This window comes from Scardinius erythrophthalmus (assembly GCF_964197995.2).
Source record: "Scardinius erythrophthalmus genome assembly, chromosome: 23".
NCBI lineage: Eukaryota > Metazoa > Chordata > Actinopteri > Cypriniformes > Leuciscidae > Scardinius > Scardinius erythrophthalmus.
In genome coordinates, this window is record NC_138243.1 from 23,973,852 (window position 1) to 23,986,090 (window position 12,239).

Sequence of the window (12,239 nt, forward strand, 5' to 3'; positions counted from 1 at the left end):
TATGCTGATGATGTTGATCCGACCTGCAGAGAAATTATGACAATGTCCCATTCGTCCTGCCAGAAATCCTCAATGGACACCACTCCTGTTATGGTGGAGAGCAGAACAGCCAAAACTACAATCTGTGGGAAATAAAACTTTTTTAATTTACATTCAGAATATTGGTCTGGTTCTAGACTTAAACAGACTTAAAGAGGTTCTGTCTCACCTTATGGATCCAGTATAAGTTAAGCTGCTGCCCCAGTGCAATGTGACAAAGTGCAAGAATCTGAAAAAAAAAAAAAGAAAAAAAGATTTATATACATACACACACACACATATATATACAGGTATATAAATATTTTTTAAGTTTTTGTGATAATTATTGATGTGTATAATAGAGACATCTTATATATTATATTATATTATATATTATATTCTACATGTTATATATATATATATATGTTATATATATGTATATATATATACACACACACTGTATATAAGCATTGTGTTTCTATGTGTGTGTATGGGTGTGTGTATGGGTGTGTACAGTATACACTTCCCGGCACAAAGAAACAGAAATATTGTGAAATATTTTAACAATTTCACTGTTTTCTATTTGAATATATTTTATAAATGCAATTTATTTCTGTGTTGGTAAAACTGATTTTTCAAATTCAGCTTTGATCACAGGAATAAATTACATTTTAAAATATATTAAAATATAACAGTTATTTTAAATTGTAAAAATATTTCACAATATTACTGTTTTTGCTGTATTTTGGATCAAATAAATTAAGCCTTGGTGAGCAGAACAGACTTCTTTTAAAACATAAAAAAAAAAAGTTCTAATAATTTTGACCACCAAAATAAGTGCCGATTAATTCCTGACCCTAGAAGAAACCTGTGGTTAAGTTCTTCAAACATAAATACAAATATAATCAAGGACACAATGGTGATGCTTGCGACAATTAAAAGGTAACAAAAAGTTTAAAGGCACTGCTCCCTTTCTCTGTCACATGTGCGTGTGTGAAGAGCACTCACCATTAAAAATGCAGTGTAAGAGAATCCTGTGAGTGTTGTGGCGAGAATAGGAACTGTGCCATCCTTCCAAACAGCCGAACGATTATATAACAACCTGCCAGCGAAATAAAACCAATTAGAGAGGTTCACACACACCAACGGGGGGGGGGGGGGGGGGATACAAAGCGTGCTTTACACACACAAGAAAGATGTTTTTCAACCCTTTGTGTGTAAAATGACTTCAGAACCTTCATATGCAATCCAATTTTTGCAAATATAATGGACTGTAAACCATGCAATTACTAGTAACTCATAGTAAACGCATAAAACATGCTCTAGTAATGAAATGTGTATTCATAGGGTTGATGTCAGTTTCATGGCGAGGACACGCAGCAGGGTCCAGAGTTAATGACCAGCTGATGTCACTTCCGAAACAGCAGGTTCCTCCAGGCTGAACTCACCAGTTGAACTCATTGTAGTCATTACGGGCCTCCAACCAGAAGTAGGACCAGATGAGGAGGAGGAGAAATGAACAGCAGAGGAGGAAGAACCATGAGCATTCCCACTGAAAAGCAAAAACAGGAAGTGATGCACACACACATGCACTGCAGGAGACGGACGCTTAAGGTGCGTCGCAATTTGCGTACTATAGCCGTTTTGTAGTAGAAAGTGAAGTATAGTACTGTATAAACTAGAGATGTATGGACACTACATTTCTCTGCCGATATCAGAATTATATCTGCCGATACCGTTAGTTTGATTTTCATAAAGGGAAAAAATTATCTTCCAACTAAAGCCTTAAACTATACAGGGAACCCTCTCATTTGGTACATTATTACAATAATATTAGAGGTTAAAATTAACAACAGAGCCCAAACTATTATATTCAATTGCTATTGATTTTCAGATATAATAACTAAACTCAAATAAATCAGAAATGTTCATATACAACTCAGTTGCACATAAGGTAGTTTTTATGGAAGCTTGTTTCCGCCACAAAAAAAAAAGAAGACAATTGCGACTTTTTATCTCACAATTGCGAGTTTACATCTCGCAATTCTGACTTTATTACTCAGAATTGCGAGATATAAAGTCAGAATTGCGTGAAATAAAGTCGTAATTGCGTGTTTTAAAGTCAGAATTGCGTGTTTTAAAGTCAGAATTGCGTGAAATAAAGTCGTAATTGCGTGTTTTAAAGTCAGAATTGCGTGTTTTAAAGTCAGAATTGCGACATATAAAGTCAGAATTGCGTGAAATAAAGTCGTAATTGCGTGTTTTAAAGTCAGAATTGCGTGTTTTAAAGTCAGAATTGCGTGAAATAAAGTCGTAATGGCGTGTTTTAAAGTCAGAATTGCGTGTTTTAAAGTCAGAATTGCGAGATATAAAGTCAGAATTGCATGAAATAAAGTCACAATTACGTGTTATAAAGTCAGAATTCTGACTTTTTTTCTCGCAACTGTGACTTTATATCACGCAATTCTGACTTTATATCTCAGAATTCTGACTTTATATCACGCAATTGTGAGATATAAAGTCAGAATTGCATGATATAAAGTCGCAATTGCGTATTATAAAGTCGGAATTGTGAGATATAAACTATTCTAAGGTAAAAAAAAAAAAAAAGTCCATCTTTTTTTTCCCCTTAGAATTGGACTTTATATCTCACAATTCTGAGAAAAGATGTCAGAATTGCGAGATATAAACTCGCAATTATGTGTTATAAAGTCAGAATTGTGTGATATAAAGTCAGAATTCTGAGATATAAAGTCAGAATTGCGTGATATAAAGTCGCAATTGCGAGAAAAAAAGTCAGAATTCTGACTTTATAAGACGCAATTGCGACTTTATATCTCGCAATTCTGACTTTATATCTCAGAATTCTGACTTTATATCTCAGAATTCTGACTTTATTTCACGCAATTCTGACTTTATATCTCGCAATTCTGAGAAATAAAGTCAGAATTGCGAGATGTAAACTCGCAATTGTGAGATAAAAAGTCGCAATTATCTTTTAAAGGGGTGGTTTACTGCCTTTTTTCTTTGCTTGATTGTGTTTATGGGCTGCAATATAACATGTCTTCGTGTTTCGTTTGTTAAAAAACGCCTTATTTTTCATAAATTTCACCTTTATTGTAAGCCGCTTCCTCCTCTGTCATTTGAACAACCGGTTGACTTCCTGATTCTATGAAACCACTCCCTCAGAAACAGGCAATGGGCTCAGATTGGTTAGTTCGGCCGGTGTGTTGTAATTGGCTAAACTGCGTCCGGAATCTTCACGCCCATTACCTTTACGGGCGACAGTTGCATGTGCTGCAAATGTAATGGTGTCAATATTGCCTCATCAGTTTGAGCTAGAATCAGACCCAGAGAGCGGTGATGAAGAGAGTCAAGCAGAACCTCCGCAAACACGGCTCTTACTAAACGTTTCTGAATGGTAATTTTCTTTTATTATTATTATTTTCTCAAAGAATTTCCATACGCTGTTACTTGAAAATGCTACTGCTGTTTGTTAGCTTTTGAGATACGGTTTCCCCCTGATATAACTGAATACATGACTGAGTAATACCGTTTTTTAAAGATATTGTTTTATTGATAGAATGAAAAACCGTTTAACTATTCACAAAACTTAGTAGCCTAGTTTACTCAGTTTGTCCTTTTCTTTAGGTGTACATGTGATAACAGCAGCTAAAGTTCGCTGTTGCGATCATTTTTTGAAGTTTGTACACGTTTCTTATACACACAAAATAACATCGAACTAACTAGCTACTATAACCAAACAGCTTTGGCATTGGTTTGCGTTCTTGATCAAATAAAAAAATTACGTCATAAAGTAGCTATACATGGAAAATACGTTTACAAAATTTGTACATATTACAAATTCGGGTCCAAAATGTTTGTACGCATCTGTCATACTAAAGCCAGCGCTGGCATTTTTTTACATCCTTGATAAAACTATTACGTCTTCTTAAATTATACAGGGAAATGGATTTAAAATGATTAAATCTTACTTGCAGGTTGTGCCCCAACAACTGCTCCCTCTGCTTCATGTTGGAGTAATAGTTTCTTGTTGAATCCGACATTGAACTCGTGTAGATTCTGGAAGCTGTCTTCCGTAAAATGCGCAGCACAGAGAGCTAAACTACGATTGTAATTGTCAGGAACATAATCAAACTTAAATTTTAACCATTGTTGACGAACTACAGCGTCTGTAGGAAGCCTGAACACAGAAGACCTGACAGCTACAGCTCTCCACTATAACTCCTCTTCGACAGCAGAACATGTTCCGGAGGGAGGGTTGATGTAAATGTATGGGTTAGTTACGTATAAAACCCGGGAAGTATCTCGTTGTAGTCCCATTCGAGTCATTTTTGTAGGCATTAAACTTCCTGATTTTTAAAAGACAATATCTCCGCTTACGTTGAACTTTCAGCGCAGCAACTTTGCAGATACTGTTCATGCACCAACAGCAACATTACACAGTATTTAAAATGAAAAAAGTGAAATAGCAATCAACCACCCCTTTAAAATGTTTTATTCAGTGGCGGAAACAAGCTTCCATAAGTTTTCAATAACACTTGTCTTCATGACAAATTTATTCAAACATGCATACATAATTAACAGTAAATAAGCTCCTCTTTAGTGTTTTTATAGCTAACCAACGAACTGTGAACATTAGATAACTTTCCTGACGTAAATGCAATGTTAAGTGAAACACTGTTCACAAGCTTTTTTATTGCCGCCGCGACTGAAACACTGATTGCGAATACATGGGACATGATACATTTCTGTAAGTTATGCATGTTTTTTCGTGCTATAACTTGTATTGAAGTGCGAGAAACGACTGCCGTTCCATTCTGCTGCTTCAACTGGATCTGTCACGTCACATTTAAGAGCGCCAAAACGCCATTTATTGTTTGAATTTTGTGATAAAATGGGCAGAATTTGAAAGCTGAGACTTTGTTTCATATCAAAAGTAACAAAAGCGCAAAGCTCTTTGTGGTTTTTGGATGGGAGGCGCTACAAAAAATATTTGGTGTAGGGAAAAGCGCGGACATGGCAACCCTGGCTTGAACTATGGGTCAAATAGAGCCTGCTTTAACGTCACTATTCTTTAAACTATAAATGTGTTATTGCCGCATTAACAGCCCTAAATTCAACACAAGAGACATTTTCTTCACACACAATAGGAGTTACAGTCGGACACGTTTTTTTTGCCCTGATCGTTGGCTGTTTTTAAACAATCGGCCGATGGATGATAGTGAAAATTATTGCTTTTATGCCAATTATGGGTTGATACATCGGTGAATCCCTAGTATAAACACTGAAATTCCAAGAAAATTTGCACTTTAAATAAATACCCAGATGATGCACTTATTTTAAACGTTTTAAATCTCATACACTAGAGTACATAGTGTCTGTCAGTAACAGTCCATGCAGACTTTATTTATTTGTTTTTAATATCGCTCTTTATATCCTTAATAACATGTTCACATTATGCAAACCCCCATTCATCACATATCAAGAGTGGCAAGGGAAGGTAAAAAGCCGCTGAGGTCTTAAATTTTTAGAGAGTATATTAAATTGTGAGCTGAAGTAACTACTAATAAGTTTAAGATGGCAATTGAATTCCTTCACCATAGAAACCACACAGTGTTCCACAGCAAATTACAGCAGCAATAGAACAACTGCAGCACAGCAAGATCTTTCAGAGAGAGAGAGAGAGAGAGAGAGAGAGAGAGAGAGAGGGAGAGAGAGACATTGCCTGGCACCAAAGCATGTTTCCTGGGAGACCAGGCAAGGTAGCTGTTAGAGATAGAGAGAGCGGAGGTTCATTGTTCTGTTAACAGGAGATAAAGGCTGATGTAATAACAGTCCAACTTGTCACAGCTCACCTGATGATGATAGTGTAAAAGATCTCATTCAGTGAATGGGGATGTCATGTTGATATTATATCATTTATGTATGATTCTCAAATGTTATTCAGTAACCTGTGACATGTTGGACACTGTAGAGAAAGGGGTTACTCCTTATAATAATTTAAATTTATAATTGTAACATTTATAATATATATATATATATATACATACATATACACACACACAAAATATATAAAAATAGTTGTTAATTAAAATATAAAGATGAATCAATTCATTTAGAAATGCTCTAACTGATTCAGTGAGTTCATTCAGTTTTCCAGGATTTGTCAAGCCGTAAGTCGTAAGACTAATTTGCTCATGAATTGGACTATACTTGTGCATTTTGCACTGTACATTTCTGCATGTTGGAAATAAGAAAGCCATGTTATTTGCCATTATTCCACAGTACATTAATCTTTTGGGTAACACAAGGTGCAGAGAGACATCTAAGTTCAGTTTCCAGATCAGATGGCTCGCATCCTGCTGGCATGCAGACTCTCAGAACCCAAAAAGACCTTTCACTCATCTGGAGTCGTGGAAGAGATCTGATGACCACGTCCCGAGATTCTGTGGGTGTTTCGTTCAGATTTAGGGTGAATTAGGGTCATTTACTGTCATTTTCACCCCCAACCCAGTTAGAATATGCTAATGTTTTTATGTTTTTAAAGAAAGACATCTTTTATGTTTACAAAGGCTGCATTTATTTTGATTAAAAATACAGTAAAAACAGTCATATTGTGAAATATTAATACCATTTAAAAGAACAGTTTTCTATTTTAATATATTTTAAAATGTAATTTATTCCTGTGATGCAAAGCTGAATTTTCAGCATAATTACCATCAGAATTCATTATAATATGATTATTTGCTGCTCAAGAAACGTTTCTTATTATGATCAATGTTGAAAGCAGCTGTGCTGCTAGCTGTTTTTTTTTTAGAATTATTATATATATATTTTTTGATTATTTGATTAATAGAAATCTTTTGTAACATTATAAAGGTCTTTTGTAACATTTAAAAAAAAGACCACAATAAGTAATCTGACATGCCTTAAATACAACTCTCAACATAAACAACTCGCATATAGTTTTCTAATTATTCCATTAACCCTCAAAGAGAATTTAAAAATGGACTGACTCATATTTTATTTGTCGTGTGTATTGTAGCGTAGTCATGCTAAAGCAAAGGACACATTTCACTGTTCCGTTCAATCATTCTGCACAGCTGACAGCTGCTAATCCCTCAATCCAATCAGCTCCTCCAGACACATCGTTACCGTGTTCTAATTTTAGAGTGGGCGGGGCCAGCGGTATGCCAGCCAATCACAGGGCTTCTGATGAGTTTGCTCTCAATGCGAAGGTGAACTAATGACCGGGTGTGAGAGTGCGTGTTTGTGTGTGTGTGTTCAAGACTTTTTTTTGTGGGGAGGTGAAAACAAAGAACAAAAACCCACAAACTGAATCATTGCAAGCTTCAAACCAGACAGGAACACACAAAAAAAAACAGATCAGGTTAGAATACTAGCATACTGCTAACTGCACAGTATATGTGTTAAATAATAATAATAAATATTATATATATATATTTGTTTTCATTCAGTTTTCCCTGGATGAAACTGAGCTTGATTTTTATCTTTAAATCAATTATTGTTCCAACATTTAAGCTTGATACCCTATGAATATTAGAAGACTTTCTGTAAAGATTAGATAAGGTGTGATTTCCAATCTGACTGCGGCTCAGTTCAGGTTAGAACATTTGATCGCTGCGCTGGAATGGATGCCTGGTTAAAATAACGGGCATTTCTGGTTGAATAACTTTGCGAAATAATGCCAGTATCCAGTTTGGTGTCCCCAGACATTGAACAGACAAGTCAAAGAGAGACAGAGAGACCTGACTAAGCCTCTCGCTGTGTTGTATACAGGTTGGAATTGACCTACAACACGTCCTCCAGGGAATCTGAAACCCTGGCTTGAGTTTCTCTCTGTCTGATAGAGAGTCAGTCAGACAGCAGAGGAGAAAGGAGAGGGACTTCATTACTGATTGCCAAGTTGCCCTTCGGTTCTGCCGTCAGCCTTTAAAGGGTCATTAAATCTCCCTGTTTCAGCAGCAGTCAGTTCTCCACGCTTTTGAGAAATGCTACAAAAGTCTGCTTGGTGAACTGCGAGAGTGGAGGGGCAAAAGGGGAGACCGACAAAACAGCAACAGCTTCAACTCAAGACAGTTTTATTTCGCTCTCATTGAGTTAAAAGCATGAAAGCTTCCCACAAATGCATGCTGCTATTTAGCATTACACACAACACAATATATACATGTAGGGCTTGACACTAACACCCACCCTCCTACAAGCCACTTTGGTGGGTTGAATTTATATATAATATATACATTGTTCAATTGTAGACTTTTTAAAAGGCATCTGAAATAATAAACCAAGTGCAAGTGTTGTCAAAAATATAGATTTTTCGATGCTGAAATATCTGAAACGCTTCCAATACTCATTCTCCTCAGAATAGTTACATGATACCAGCTGTGCTTTCTCTCTCTCTCATCTCTCCGACAGCGATTTGACACACAAACCCGCCTCCCACTTGTTTCATTGCTCCGGATGAATATTGTTGGTTTACAGGACTTGAATTTCGCTGTGGGATCGCGCGTATTGCACATTATTTTAATAATTCCTGCAGATTTTGTGCTCACAGCCGCCTCTCAGAACAAAATTGAGTTCTATTACGCTGCTTATTGCACTTGAACAGTCAAATACACACAATATAACGTCAAAATGCGGTCTTTTCACGTAAACACAGTCAGTTCTGTTTTAAGTGAACGTAAACAGTTGAGAAAGAAAACACATACTCTACAATGTTCATATAAATGAATTAACATTAAGTTATTAACATTACTTTGTCTTGGGTCAAATATAGGTGTCCTTATTTTGATGTGATGCTCATTTGTAAATGAGGACACATACAGTTTCTCCATAGAGTTACATTAGAAGACATGATTGGTCTGTAACGTTTTATGGTGAAAGGTCAATTACTCAACAGGTCAGTGTAATTTTTGCATTCGGTCTTTATGCGGTTAGAGTACAAAGGCTTCTCCCACAATGGATGATGCTGTGGTTACCTTGGAGCTGTCGTCATGGGAGCGTTGGTACCGTTTCCAGCGGCAGCCGTAGATCCCGGTCAGACAAGACAAACACACTTGTCTCTCATACACCTGTAACGGTTGGTGTTTCACCATAGTCAGGCCACAGCTGATCTGCAGTCATCCCACTCACACACTGCAGACCTGCAGGGACGAGACACATCTGTGAGAAACGGCATTATTGGTAACAAGACACTGAGATGAAACCCTTTCTTCAACTAAATTATACTCTCAGTGTTGACATTGAACTGAAAAACCAGTGGAGGATTTAGTCTTTTAGCTTTGAGTCTGGGAAACTTGCCTTAGGAAAACATACCAGAGAAAATACAGCGCCGGAGCATAAACAATACGTCAGTAATAATTGCAGGAATCTGTAGGTCAACAGTAAAGCGAGTTAACCTTGCCATTTAATGCCAAGTGAAATGAAAAGTATAAAATCTTTTCATAATGAAACCATCATGGATAATACAGGAAATTACATCAAACAGCAGCTGAAAACAATGGCAACTGGCAGCACTTAACAAATAAATTAAATTAAGACTAAATTACAAACAATTATGTTTATAAAACACATTTATGGACCATTTGTTTTAATTTATTGTTTCACTGTTATTGGATATTTAATAAGCAAATTTATATCTCGCAATTCTGACTTTGTAACTCGCAATTGCGACTATTTCACGCAATTCTGGAATAGTAAAAATCAGAATTGCGAGATTTAAACCACAATTGTGAGAAAAAAAAAGTCAGAACCGATAAAATGTTGCAATTACCTTATTTATTTTTTATTCTGTGGTGGAAGAAGCTTCCATAATCTAATGCTCAAAGTTAATTTTTAAAAACAATAGTAATTTAATAAACACTAAAGTATTTAGCAAATTTCAAAATGAATATACATTTTTAATACTGTGCATTATAATGTAGAGATGCCTAAATTCACTTTTAGCAGTTTAAAACTTTCCTGTGTGTGTTTTATTTTTTAATTAATTTACAGTGCATTCACACGCTTCTCATTTACTTTGAATGGGTTACATCATGTGTTGCCGAACTGAATTGTGGGTTCCATTGCGGTGCATCACTGGCTTTGCTCGTGGCAGAAGTTGAAAACTTTTCAAATTTTCAAGCGCCAACGCAGGCGTCAGCCAATCAGATCACCTATGCAAATACCCTAGCTCAGACGTTAGCCAATTGCGTTCATGCAACACCAGAAAAGTAATGTGATTGGCTGTTGTCAGATCGGTCACATCAGCACCAAGCTTCAGACACGGCCTCTGTCAAGCGTTGACGACGATGCCCCGTGTGAATGCAGCGTTATGCAAAATAGTTTAGAAGAATTTTAGCATCGCCCATTTATCGATTATCGGCGATAATTATCAGCTTATCGGTATCAAGAAAAATGTAAATATTGGTGCATCCTTAATAAAAACATCTTTTGCAGAAATGTATGTGTAGATTTTCTATTTCTATTCATTCAAAAGTGAAAAGTACTGATAATTTTGGGACATATGATTAACTAAGAAATAATGAAGAATATGCAGTTATTCCACCATCCTGGCCAATCAGATAAGATCTAGCTGGATCAAGAGAGTTCTTGGCAGTTTTGTGTGCAATTTGCATCTGATGGTCAGTGAACGGACTGTGAGCGGCCCGTCTGAGGTTGAGAACGGGTCCTACAGGACTCTGTGTGACAGCAGCTTTTTGATTCTGAGCTGTGAGACACACTTACAGAATTCCATATTTTACGGAGTCAGATATTCAGATGCGACCCGACGGAATGAAAGCACCTTTCTGTCAGTCTACAGGTCACCATATTCCCCAAAGCTCAGTTCAGCAGACACCACCAGACTGTCACTCACAAACCTTTGCAGCTTGAGGAATAAGGTTCATTTAGTTCCCCATATGCAGCTGTGAAGCTGAAACAAAAGTTGGGAACAGTTTACAATAAAGTTTCATTTGATAACATTAACATTTGATAACATGCGCTTTGGCCGTTCATTTACACGACAATGGTGTGCCTGAAAATGTAAACTTTGAAAATGTGTTTCAAAGTGCACGTTTTTGAAAAGTATACCATTAAAAGTACAATATGTAATTTTTTCGCCGCTAGGGGTCGCTAACCTATTTACAATAACAAAGGCGTAGTTTGATGACGCAACATTTGCTAAGAATTATGGATCTTGTCGTCAACGTCAAGCCGACCGATCTAATAATGTTTATGGATGAGTAAATACATCTATGTTTTTATAATGACTGTGATATGAAGCAGTTCGGGATTGCTAAGAGACAGCTATCAGCTCCACACGCGACGTGAGTCCCGCGGATATAAAAGGAATATGGACATTTCATTATACCGAACTACACGCAAGTGCAGAATTACTACTCACAGGTCAGTTTATTAGACAAATTAAACTTGTGTGGTAACGCAGCGCTGTTTCACTTGGTCTAACATTACACTATCACACTAAACTGCATTTGAATGTGTTGAAATTTATGTTATTCTATGTGTTAGTTTGTCTGTATGAGACTAGCAGTAAGCTAGATCAACATTAGAATAACATACAGATCATATTCTGACATTTTATCATTGTTGAACTATAAAACATTGATTAGTTTTATGTAAATGTGCTCACCTGTTTAATAAAGTACATGTAGGAGCGGTCGAAGTCTCGGATGTGGAGCTCTCGTTTATATACTGTCTATGGGAGCTCTAGGCATCTCGAAAACACCGCGCTGATATTGATTCTCATTTTAGTTCTCCTTTTTTATCCAAAGTCTGCTTGCCATGGTCCATAATGTTTGAACGAAACAACAACAGCGTGCAGATAGACATTACGAACTACACAGTTGTCCACGTCTGTCGCCTTGGTTACTATCAGAGGGCTCTGGTTGCTATGGCAGCACGAGCGGGAACCAGGGAGAACACAGATATGACGCCATTGACGGGGACAAAACGGAAATAAAGAAACGGTCCGTGTCTTCGAATTAAATTACAAATTTCTCCTGGTTTGAAAGTTGTTGGAAACAGTCGGGATAATGTAAGTACACAACTAAAAAAAATATATAACATAGATATAGTGATTTTTGCTATTTTTAAAGCAAAAAAAAACTACATATTGTACCTTTAACTGATTATACCATTACCATTACAAAAATGCAAACTTTTGAAAACAGAGACAT

At 36.5% G+C, this 12,239-nt stretch overlaps 1 protein-coding gene across 3 annotated transcripts in view; it reads right to left on the bottom strand.

Moving 5' to 3' along the window:
* The window catches only part of gdpd5a (glycerophosphodiester phosphodiesterase domain containing 5a), a 30,737-nt gene that overhangs the window by 9,099 nt on the left and 9,399 nt on the right, over positions 1–12,239 (bottom strand). For 2 of the 3 annotated variants that reach the window (XR_014029267.1, XM_081354152.1), the window contains exons 2-6: positions 9,042–9,206; positions 1,467–1,570; positions 1,027–1,120; positions 209–268; positions 24–122 (exon numbers count right to left, since the gene is read on the bottom strand). Coding sequence is in view for 2 of the 3 variants with exons in the window: in XM_081354152.1 (XP_081210278.1) it covers positions 24–122; positions 209–268; positions 1,027–1,120; positions 1,467–1,570; positions 9,042–9,158 (474 nt within the window). In the remaining variant the exon portion in view is untranslated. Of the gene's footprint in view, positions 1–23; positions 138–208; positions 269–1,026; positions 1,121–1,466; positions 1,571–9,041; positions 9,207–12,239 lie in introns of all 3 variants that reach the window. The other variant, XM_081354151.1, reaches the window with a different exon arrangement.